At 38.2% G+C, this 12,585-nt stretch overlaps 1 protein-coding gene across 2 annotated transcripts in view; it reads left to right on the top strand.

Moving 5' to 3' along the window:
* The window catches only part of NAV3 (neuron navigator 3), a 309,585-nt gene extending 304,289 nt beyond the window's left edge, over positions 1 to 5,296 (top strand). For both annotated transcript variants that reach the window (XM_072973357.1, XM_072973356.1), the window contains one exon: positions 2,800 to 5,296. In XM_072973357.1, the coding sequence (XP_072829458.1) occupies positions 2,800 to 2,919 (120 nt within the window). In that variant the 3' untranslated portion in view covers positions 2,920 to 5,296. The remainder of the gene's footprint in view (positions 1 to 2,799) is intronic.
* Positions 5,297 to 12,585: the final 7,289 nt, after the last annotated feature.

Raw genomic sequence — 12,585 nt, 5'->3', positions numbered from 1 at the left:
TGTTGAAATGAAGGTCATTGTGTTACTAAAAACAAACGAACAGAAAGGCGATGATGAAAATCGTTACCTGTGATCATACCTGAGGACATAAACTGACTGGGTATTTTGCGGGCTACCTTGACATGTGTGCATCAGCCTCATTCCAGCTGATCTTTCTTAACGTTTTGGGAGTTCCAGGTGAACCACCTGATAAAGTTTCATGACCTTTTTCCCAACAAAATGCTCAACACCCAGAAAGTTTTGCATACTTTCTCAAAGAGTTCCGTAAAGTCACCAAAGTATATACATTGACCTACTTAGGGTCCAGGGAGCTCTTATTTAGGACATTGGATCTAGACTATAAACTCCTTATGGGCCTGGACTTAACATTTTTATAATAGCTATCTGTCCCTTTAGCTCATGCATAGCCAGAAGTCAACAGTGGCGGTAGAATTGGCTTGAATTCAGCGTAACTGTGAGCGTGTAGTAAATAATCCCTGAAAGGATGATTAAAATTGAATAGAATAAGTATAAGCCTTAGAGTACAAATATGGGTTATTTCCTCTGAATTTTTTGTAATTTTCAGTTCTCCCTTTGCAGTTTTTAATACTATGGCTGATGAGGTGAGGTGTTTATAAGGTTTGCTTTCAGGGTTACTCTGTAGAGTATGGGACCTTCAGGAGATGTCCTAAATGTTCCCAGTTCCCACAGTCCTAGTCAGCTGCGCCCATTAAGCACTCTTTTGCCCGGCTCTGAATGCTCTTGTCTGCTAGTAAGGAAAAGAGATCCAGGATCTCCCCATTCTGAGTGAGAATTGGGTTAAAAAAAAAAAATCCCTGATTCCTAACCTGCTGCTCACCTCAGCATCTTAAGGAGCAAGGGGTTATGATATCTGGCATTTTTTGCGGGGGAGGGGGGGTGGTAATTAGGTTTATTTATTTTTATTTATTTATTCATTTTTTAACAAAGGCACTGGAGAATCTCCTCTGACTTGAATATACAAATAACCTATGAGAAGGCAGAGTAAGGTCTTTGTATATATTTATTATGAATCTGAGATTTTTAACTTATTCTAATGGAATATATTTACTATGTGATATTATTTTCAAGAATTAAGACTTTAATAATACTACTGTTATACCATAAAACTTTGACAACAGTCAGGATTCGAGTGATTTCAGACATTTGTAACTGAGATAGAATCATAACCCTTGAAACCATTTCTTCTTTTAGTAAATCAGGAGGGCGCTCAAAACATCGTTCTCTTTTACAAATTATGTTCACCCAGATGCCTAAGCGTCCCCCTAGCTACTAATAGGGAGGAATTGACAAAAGAAAGGTGGACAGGAATGTGATTGTGCATGAAGGTAGGGGTATGAGTGTGTATGTGTGTAAGAGAGAGGGAGAGAAAAACACTATGTTGATGGAGACATTTGGCTTTTTGACTCACTGGTTTAAGAAGTTCTCACCAACAATTTTCATTTCATATCTCTATGTAGCTAATTTAATAAATTCAGGGAATCAGATTAAAAAATTGTATTGAAAAACATAGTCCTGAAAAATATTAAAATGGCTTTAAAATATGCTGTCACTGTAACCTCTTTGTCAGAAAGGCATCCGTGCCGAAATTGGTAATTACCAGTTTATCATTTATTTCACAAACATTTTTTGAGCACACATTATGCTGAGCACACAAGCATATAAACCTAACATATGTCTAAAGAATCCCTTTTAGAGTTCTCCTTTCTATTGAGTCAGATTTCCTATATTTCTACTTTGGGGGAAAAAGAAGAAAACATTGATGACTTTGTAAAAATAGACAGCATGCATTAAACAGTATAAAGATTACTACAATTTCTAGAAACCTTTGATAAGAAAACAAGTCTATACCCTCACGAAGACATGTGCCAATTTTTCTGTGTTTGCTAAAACTGTCGAACCATTTATCCACAATGGGCTTTTCGGACCATCTTTCTTTTGACATCCCTACGGGTGAATCTGCAGATCTATCAAAATCCAAGCAAGGTGGCCACCTTTTGTTTTCTCATACATGGAAATGCTAGCTGTCTTTCTCCCCAGGTGCTTTCACGCATCCATCCCTTTTGCTAGAACAAACATTACCCTTGTCCTATAAGACTGGGAAATGTGAAACAGCCGCCACCGTTCCAGAAGGTGGTTTTTGTTTTCAGTGATGTATCAATCACATTTTAGCCAGAAATTCAACAACAGCAGAAACTTGACAGTGATTCTTCCCCTATCCCCCTTCAGACACTCATGGTCGGCTTCATTCCGTCACCTCCTTGGGAGGTCAGCTCCTAAGCAGCAGATGGTGTGCTGTGGGCAGCAGCTGGCTCCCTTCCACCCTCTCCCCGCCTGCTCCCCAGGGACCATGTGTGGGAGCCCCGGGTGTGCGTCTGCGTGGGGATGAACATTCACGACTTTCACTTGCCATTCAGGGCTTTCTGCCTGTCGCAGCCAAAAAGCTGGAAAGCTTGGCACATTCTCCAGCCTCGAGCCCAGATGTCCAGCTGTGATACAGTATCCTTTCCACTCTCCCTGCTGGAGCCGTATTCATTCACAACCTCAAATAAAAGACGTATCTAGCAGCCCTATTGTGTCCTTATGGTTCTGCTGTCAGAGTCATGTTTGGGAGAAATAGCGTAGGAGCCAGGGGCAACTCGTAAAAATCGAAAATTGTTTTCCTGTTTCACTTGGATGGGATGAGACGGTGCCTCAGTGTGGCTCAGGGCCGTGTGTTTGCTGGAACTGGCTTCCTCAATGCCTCATCGCCTCCATCGATGTCTCTTTTTCTTTCTTCAGATGAATATGCTAATGAAACTCCAAGAAGCAGCCAATTACTCGGGCACACAGAGCTGCGACAGTGATAGTGCCAGCCACCCTGAAGACGTTTTGGATTCCTCTCTTGAATCTACCCTCTAGAGGGTGGAAAAAAAAAAGGGGGGGGAAATGACTATGCTTTAAAAAAAAAAAGTTTAAAAAAGAAGGTATTTTCACAAAACCACTGCCAGTATGAAAGCACCCTGTCAAGGGCCCTGACCCAGAGTCATGGTCTCCAAGGAGGCAGCAGAACTAAGTCTGAACCACCAAGATGCGAAACGGACACGGAAGCTTAACTTTCTTTTATTTCTAGACATTTTTCTGTCCGTGGAGTGATGTAAGGCTCCATTACTCAACTGGAAAGGACCCTCAGGACAGGGCACCTGATAGATTGCACACGGGATAGCCAAACTGGACTTTATGTTTTTCCTCTTTGAAAGTTTACAACGCAGACCTTTTTTATTTCGTTGTTGTTCGTTCCTTCCTTTTGTTTCCTCTGAGGGGCTGTTCTCCCCAAGCAGGGTCCATTCTTCTGATCCGTCCAACCTCCTTTGGGCCACACGGTGCTGGTCTCAGAGCTCCGGTAGTGTTTGTGTTGTGTGCTCACCCCCATTCCGCAAGGCAGAGGCCAGGCCTCCGGAAGCACAAAAGGCAAGGTGTGACCCCCAGGGAAACACTGCTGTGGCAATCTGGATAAGTGCCAATGTAATTCTCAACTGCCATGTTCACGGGATGTGCTCCAGCAACTTTTTAGTGTCTGAGTCACAGGTTTTATAAGGTTGTTTTTACCACCGTGGTCTTTTTAAACCACCTGCCCACTCCCTTAAAAAGAGTTTTATACCAATTATTAGTCAACACTGACAAAAGGCTTTTTTAGGGCTTTGTTTGTTTGAGCCTTTTCAGTGACAAGAAGGAACATTTCCTATGGTGCTGTCTCACTGCCTTAAAACAGATTTCTACAACAGTTGAACACTTGGTTTAAATCTTAAACCCTTGCTGATTTCCACGGTCTTTTCCTTTCCAACCCAGCAACGCCAGTTAACACAGTAGCCTTGTCTCTCTCTAATCTCGCTCAAATTCTTTTGTTTGTTTGTTTGTTTTTAAGAAATGGATAGGAGAAAGAGGAGTATTTTTTCCTTCGGGAATAGATTGCTTTGCCCATCCTCCGAAATAGTCAAGTCACCCAGAAACCCTCTCTGACCATCACTTCAAAGCTAAGCCCTGTGGCGAAATTCCATCCAGATCCAGGTAAAAGAGTTTCAGAAGGTGGGAGATTTTTGCATTCTTATCCAGCAAAGCTGGAAGCATTTGGCACAGCATGAGCACAACTGTTTGGCTTTCCTCCCCTATTCTTTTTGTTGGGTTTTTTGGGTTTTTTTCTTAACTATGATGAGTTTTGAGCATGTTGTTTTGATGGCTGTTGTTTTACATGAGAAATTCAGCACTCGAGAACACTGAAGCGGTGAAGTCACTGTGGAGGAAGGCGCGTTGATACTGTAAAAGAAGGTTAGATTTGCACAGTCTACTGGGTAGGTATTGTAAATAATCTTTTTTAAAACTTGCACAAATCGAAACAAATACAACAACAACAACAACAAAAAGTGTATTTTATCCCGTTGGTGTTAAGAGGTGTTTCACTTGCCGAGATCGGTCCCTGTACGTTGCAAACAAATACAGAATGCCAACCCTCAACGCTGTTATTATCTGGTGTGTTTGTCCTGTATTTACAGTTGTTCTGACTATGCGGGAGCTATCAGTGCTAGGGTGAGCATGCTTCTAAACTGTCCATGAAGCCAGTACATTTTTGGAAAAGTGAAAAATGTCTACAAGTGCATCTGTCGTGGCAGGCTTTAAAGAGAGTGCATGAAAACCGATGGGAGTGACTGGAGAAGTTACCACCACACACAGAGGACAGGTTTTAAATCTCTCAACCCAAGGGCTAGGCCATGGTGTAGACTTGTCCTGTGCGTGTGGAAATGTGCTACTTTCAGGGCGCGTAATTGGTGCTACTCTCTGTGACCACCCGCGGGTCCGTTGCTGTGGAACAGTAACAGCACAGGACACCCGTGCCAGTGGTCAGAGTGTCGCTCGGTCTCTAGGTCGTCCACGGTGCTACTGCCCTAAGGGAAATCCGGACTGAATTTATGCACACAGAATCGTCACCCTGACTTTGAAGCCTCAAACATGGATCAAATCTGTTGTGAAACATCGAACAACGTAGCTGGACGAGTGACTGGTTGCCCTTGTATCATACGTGATCTAAGAAAACTGCGAATCCCTCCCTGCCATTTTGAGAACCACAGTCCAAACATGAACATAAACAGAAGTTCCTGCAATACATCCCAGTAGGTCCTCCTAGTTTACAACTTAAACTAGTTTGTGAAACATTTGTCTGTATACATTTTATATTTTGTACATTTTTGATGTAACATATCATGTAAATAGACAGAAACAGTGAAATAAATCATCTGGAAAGTTTTGTAGTCTTTGTAAAGCCCGGCGATAAGTACTTGGTGTCAATGGACTTAACTGGGTGATGTATTTTCTATTGGTCGGTTGTTCCTCTAGCTTGTAAACCAGCTTGCATATATTTTTTTGCAGATGTGCACCCTGTATCTGTCTAAATTATTACTTTGCCATTAAAGTGGAATTATTTATTGACAACAAGGTGTGGTGTCTACATATGGAGAAAGTTGAATAATTATGCACCAGAAGTATCAAGCTTTATAATACTGCTTACACTATTCATATGCCATGAATAGGGATGTGTGGGAATTTTTATTTTACATTCCTCATAGAAAAAAACCTCATAGCTTTTAAGCAGATAAATAAATTGAAGGCTCTAGGTATATGATTTAAAGTGAAAATGATTTATTCAGTGAATATTTTTAGAGAAAGCTGACTAGTCTACCAAAATGATAAAAAAGTCATCTTGTTTTAACAATAATAAAAATTATTGTAAGAATTAATATAAAATAAAATATTGATATTCACTTAGTTATAGCAACTCATCAAATGTTTCTTTGTTTTTATTCCATTAACTCTCTTTTTGATCTTTTAGTGCTAAAGACACTTTTAAAACAGAATTTTTTTTTTTTTGGTGGAGGTTTATTTTTCATAGAGATTATAAATGGAAAAGGAGCCCCCTTTAAAATTAGAATTATTTTCAAAGCAACTTGGTCTCTAGCCCAGTAATTGGAATGTTTACTTGGGTGGTATCTGTAGGGCTTTAATTCTACAAACAGGAAAACTTTCTGATTAGAACAGTTGTTGAGCAAAGTAAAAGTATTAGTTAAAAATGGGTCAATCATTCATAATGGATTAAAACTGATACATTTATTTGTTCCTTCATTCACAGTTTAGGAGATACGGGAAATTGCCACAATTCATCTTACACAGATAAACGCTGAATGAATACAAAACTTTAATGTAATTCTGACACGTTCAACACCAGGCTGCCTAAGTGTGAGTCCTAACACCGTCCTCCTTCTCTGCGTGACCTTGGCCAGTTTACTCACGCTCTTTATGTCTGGTTTCCTCGCCTATAAAATGATGCGCATAATAATGTCCACTTCTTACAGGTTCTGTGTTGTTCAAGGGTCAACAGTATTTAAATATTTTTGGTTTTTTAAGAATGCATCTTTTTACTCCGTTTCTTCATTTATCACGTGGGGACATTCATGATACCGACTTCGTAGGGGCTCTTGGGAGTATTGAGTTTAGATCTGGAAAGCCCTGAAAACAATGCCTGGGACTCAGGAAACTGAATAAATGTTAGCTGCTGTACTTACACTGTCATTACAATAAATTAACAACATCAGTTGTATAACAAAGTCTCTCAGGATTCAATTTGTAAATGTGTTCATGGTAATATTGGAGTCTTAATAAAATTATATCTTTTCATCCAGTTTCCTGATCTGTAAAACAGGGTAATTATAGTATCTACTCATAAGATGGAATGTTTTAAAATACAGAAAGCACTCAGACGAGTCTGTCACACCTTCAGTGTCATATAAGTGTTAGCTATTACTATTGCTCAACAGGTGTTTATTGTGTACCTGATGTGTCAGGCAACTTTCTTAGGGTTAAAGAGATTGAGACTCAGGCCACAAACTGAGGGGACTCAGTTTATACAATAGGATTTGTGCTTCCTATTTTGATGGATACCTGAGTTCTCTACTAAAGAGTGACCAGTGAGAAGTCCACAGGATAGTAGCTACAGGATGTTCAGACACTGACAGAATCAACAATACCGGGGAATTTTGTTTGCATTTGGAGAAATTCAAATACCTTTACTTCAGACTTTTGGACTTTCATTAAAAAACATTATTTTTATAAGAAATAAGTCACCTTAAAATGTCTAATTGTATGTCTTGGATCAGTTAAGATGTTTAAAGAGACTCAGTAGTGTTTTGACTTTTCTCGAGCACCAGCTAATAGGTAAAATATTGCATTGCTGAATGCAGTGTTCCTCTCTAGTTCTGTGGAAATGATCTGGATAAGTAATCATTAGAGGGTCTCTTCTCCACATAAAGTATTCATTATCTCTTAGTTACCCAGGAGTTTATCAGTAAGAAAACGTATCTATAGAAATTGAACATAGCCCATCCTAAACTAGAATCTTATTAGAGGGAAATGAAAGTTCTCAAGTTGGTTTCCATGAAACTGTAAATATATATATATATTTACACACACCTTTTCTTTATTGCTGGAATTTTTTAAGTTTGCTTGAATATTCTAGAATAGTATGGCAGAGCTGAAGTTGGTGAACAACTGAGTAAACAATTTTTATGGTGATTACATATTAAAGTGAAAATATTTTCAGTATATTGGGTTATATGAACTATGGTATTAAAATTAATTCACCTGATTCTTTTCTCCTTTTTTAATGTGGATACTGGAAATTTTACAATTAAAATATCACTCATATTTGTGACTTGCTTGATATTTCTATTCCTATCAGGTAACACTGCTATAGAGGATTGATCTTTATAAAATGTAAATGTGATCACCTACCTCCCTCATCTCTTTTGCGTTTTGTTTTTAGGAATAAGGTTCTAATATCAAAGAACAATCCTTCGCTCAATCTGGATTTTGCTTATCCCTTGACTTCCTTTTTCACCCTACCCACTGCCCTCTCATCAGTAGCCTAGAACCTAGAAGTAATTGTTGGGACATTAACAACTTTCCAGACAATGTAGCTATGTGTATGGGTCCAGGTTTTATTACAATCTTGATGTGTGGGAAAAACCTGCAGTAGGCCAATTTAAAGGTTTCTCTCCTAGTAGAAACATTTATAGAAAACATAGATTAGACCCCCAAAGTACTTACTTAATGATACCAACCTATGATCCAGCAATCCAACTCCTAGGCATATATGCAGAGAAAACTCTAATTCAAAGAGATACTGCACCCCAGTGTTCATAACAACACTATTTACAATAGCCAAGACATGGAAGCAACCCCAATGTCCATCGACAGATGACTGCCTAATGAAGTAGCCTATTTATACAATGGAATAATAGTCAGCCATAAAAAAGAATAAAATAATACCATTTACAGTAACATGGGTGGACCTGGAGATCATCATGCCAGATACTAACTGCTGTATATAAAATAGATAAACAACAAGGTCCTACTGTATAGCACAAAGAGCTATATTCAGTACATTGTAATGGCCTATAATTAATATTAAAAGAAATATAATATATATATGTATATATATATATATATATATATATATAAATGAATCACTATGCTGTGCACCAGAAATTAGCACAATATTGTAAATCAACTGTACTTCAATTTAAAAAAATACATACCCAGTTTTTGGACTGTCAGGTGAGTGGATGGTTTCCCAAGTTAAATATCTGTCCCATAAGTAATTAAGCAATTATTGAAAATTACTAAATGTTTATCACAATTCTAATTTATTCAGGGAAAGAGATTATTAATCATATCAAGCAATAGTATTTTGTCCCAGACCAAGTTTAGAGCAATAGTTCTTTTACTGTAATTTACTTCATTTTCCCCCAAGGCCCTTATACATTTTCACATGCCATTATCTTAGACGATCCTTTCTGATCCCCCAAACTAGGTCAAGAATGTGAGTTATTTGCTTTTCTAGATCTACACATGTATCTCGTGTCTCACTTATGTTCAATTTCAGGACCTCGAATAGAGTGCATTCTCAACAAGCGTGTACTGAATAAAAACGTTCCTGAACATGGAGACAGCAACTGAACTTTAGCTTACGTTAAACAAGAGCCTTACATCTGAGAAGAACCACTTTTACAGGTGGAGCTCCCTGGGGAGCCAGGTGAATAATTAGAATGCTGGTTACTGACCAGAAAGGGTGAAGGGCAGCCTGAGAGTTCATGTCATCCAGTGCAAAGTTCTGCCTCACTCTTGGGGTTTATTTTCCCTTAGATTTTCTACCAAGTTTTCTTCTTCTTTCTGCTTTTGAAGTGTTTTGAAGATAGCTTAGCAATATACAGAGCAATTTAAGTGTGTAGGTTTTAGCGGGGAACAGATAAAATATACCAAGCAGTTGGAAATGTAATGCTGGAGCCCAGAAGATAGGGGAGGGCTGAAAAGATCAAAATAGGAATCCTTAGCGTAGAGATGAGAAGTGAAGATGTGACTTTCACTCTGGGATGGTTCCCCACAAGAAAGATCTTGACCAAGTAGAGAAGAATAGAACTTGAGAGATGTGGTGGACATCTTTATAGTTTGTTTAACTTTTATTTTTCAACTGTCATAGTGTATTTATACCCATTTAATGTGACATTTATAAAGGAGTATAACGTAAGGGAAAAGCCACTAAATTCAGAGTCAGAAAATCTGCATCCTAGTCATGTTTTGTGATTTTTTTTTCCAGGAAGAATCGACTAACCTATCATCTGTGTTCAGCTAGATTTTAGACCCTAAAGATGGTGACAGGTAATAAAATGCACCCAAGGTAAATAGAGTCATTCACCGTTTGTGTTAGAAACAATGTGTATTTATCAGTTCCCAGAGAATCATATTCCTGGGGAATAGCAGAAAGTCTAGAAGTCTAGCCATAGCTCAGCCAAGAGCATCTGAGTGCTTATGAGTATCTTTGGTAGTTGTACTGGGTCGGGTTTGGTCCTAACGTGGTATTCTGAATAGCTAAGTGTAAGCTAGTTTTGAGGGTGGTGTTCAAGATGTAGATGTGAGACCACATTCCACATAGACACTTTGTGGTGGAATGATCATTTGCCTAGCATCGGTATCTCTTTGAGAGGCAGCCACCCAGCTCCTAGGCAAGTGGCTTTCTTGGTAAGTTTACATCCCCTAGTCCAGCCCTTCCACGGGTTACCATGGGATTTGGGACTGGACAGGCTCTTAGCCAGTTGGTGAGCTAGAGATTCAGCCAATGACAGGGCAGTGCTGCCCAGAAACCTGGTACTGGTGGCACTTATGAGGCCAACAGCAAGCACAATGAACAGCCAGAACCAGGCTCACGGTAGTTGGAGATAAATTCTGCGTAGAAGCTAGAAAAGAGTCTTTGCCGGTATCAGTGGTTTCTTAGTGGAGGGAAATTCACCTGAACTATGCTCACTTGTAAGGCTCCATACTCTTTAGACTATTAACAACATTCTGGTGGAAATAGAATTCAAGCCACATCCATGATTTAAAATCTTCCAATAGCCTTATTAATAAAAGTGAAAAGAAACAGGTGAAATTAATTATAATAATGCACATACTTAATTATCCCACCATATCAAAAACATTATCATTTCAACATATCATCTAGCAAAAATGCTTTTAAATAAGATTTTTAATACATTTTGCATTTTTTCTTTCTTCTTTTTTTCGCCAAGTCTCTGAAATCCTGCATGTACTGTATATTTACAGCACGTCTCAATTTGGACACTAAATTTTCATCAGAAGGACTGAAGCTGTACTTAGATTTCAAGAATTTCCAGGTAAAAAGATTGATGTAGATAAGCTGTTCCAAACATTAGTCAATATAAATGATCAGTTTTAAAGGTGAATTTTAGATAATTACCATTAAAGTTAAAAATTGAGCTGGCTAATCACGACAGCCTGCAAGAGCTGAATCACCACCACAGGTGCACAGGGGCTGCCAGTGAGTAAGACAGCACAACCCTCGCCTCCCCTGGCAGCCAGCTAGCTCAGGTCCTCCCAGGTGCCAGCGCCAACACAGGGCTTTGAGTTGAAATTTTTCCAACTCACTCAGAGACCCACACTGGTGGTTTTCCCCTCACTTCCAGGTGCTGGGTTACAGTTGTTCATTGTAACTATTTCAGTGACCCACTGAGTGAGAAACCATGGATTGCTTAATATCAACGTGTCTACTTTCTGTCTGGGCAGTTCATTATATATGTAATTGTATGTATACCTGGGGATGGCCACACTAAGTGAAGTAAACCAGAAAAAGAAAGAAAAATACCACATGACATCACTTATATGTGGAATCTTAAAAAAAAAATGAGACATAAGGACTTATTTACAAAACAGAAACAGACTCACAGACATAGAAAACAAAATTGTGGTACTGGGGAGTGCGGGGGAGGGTGGGTTGAGGGATAAATTAGGAATTTGGATTTGCAGATACCAACTACTATATATAAAATAGATAAACAACAAGGTCCTATTTTATAGCACAAGGAACTATATTCAAAGCCTTATAATAGCCTATAATGAAAATGAATATGAAGAAGAATATATTTATATACATATATGTATAAATGAATCACTGTGCTGTATACCAGAAATTAACACAATATTGTAAACCAACTATACTTCAATTAAAAAAAATAGAACATATATATCTTTATATCATTACATAAATCTCCATCTATGTCTATATCTGTATATGTCTTCTTAGTCCCTGGACAAAAATTGTTTACTCATCCTACACTTGGATAAAAAAGGATCTCACCTCAAATTGTTCTTTTGTCTGACAAGAAAGAATTCTCTTCTCTAGACTGAAAGAAAAAAAAAAAAAGCATCAGCATCCAAAGACATTTTAAACAGCAGAATGACTCCCAGAGGAACGTCAGAACTTCACTGCAAACCTATCAATAATATTAACATATATAAATATAAAAAGAGAATGTTTTATGAGATTAGAGGCAGTAGAATAAGAGAGAAATATCTACAGATACACTAAAAATGGACATGCATACTAACTAAGAGATAGAAGCCACAGTTTAAAGCAGTGCTTTTCCTGATCTGGATAAGATATCCCTCAGAGCTCTCCACCTATCTTTCTTGCCCACATTCACTGTTCACCAAACGACATTCTAATTGCTAATGTGGCTTCCTACAAACCCCCGAACCTATAAAGGTATTTCTCAAATGTAATACATTTTGCTTTCTTTTTCTTACATATGAAAGTTTGGTGATTATTTCTTTTCAAGATCTGAAACATCATATTTCCTCGACTACATTTTTTTTTATCTGCTATTAGAAATTTAGTTCATCTAAAGAAGCCACAGGGCTGACTATAGAGAAGACGCTGTAAGAAGTCCCCTTGCGAATGTAACACGGTAATTAGCCTTTTTTTAAAAAAAATAGTGTGCCCTTTAGCTGTTTGCTTTACTCAGCATCAACCAAGAATTTTAGTATTAACTAGCTTGAGATGTCTATTATATGGTGCACACTCCGAAATTTGAAATTATTAATACCCCAAACACACATTAAGTCTTAAGTAAAATGAATAAGTTATCCTTTCAAATAAAATTATATTTGGTACTAATGTTATCTTAATTGCAA

The sequence above is a fragment of the Vicugna pacos genome, chromosome 12, assembly GCF_048564905.1.
Source record: "Vicugna pacos chromosome 12, VicPac4, whole genome shotgun sequence".
Classification (NCBI taxonomy): Eukaryota; Metazoa; Chordata; class Mammalia; order Artiodactyla; family Camelidae; genus Vicugna; species Vicugna pacos.
This window is presented reverse-complemented; position numbering and strand designations above follow the sequence as displayed.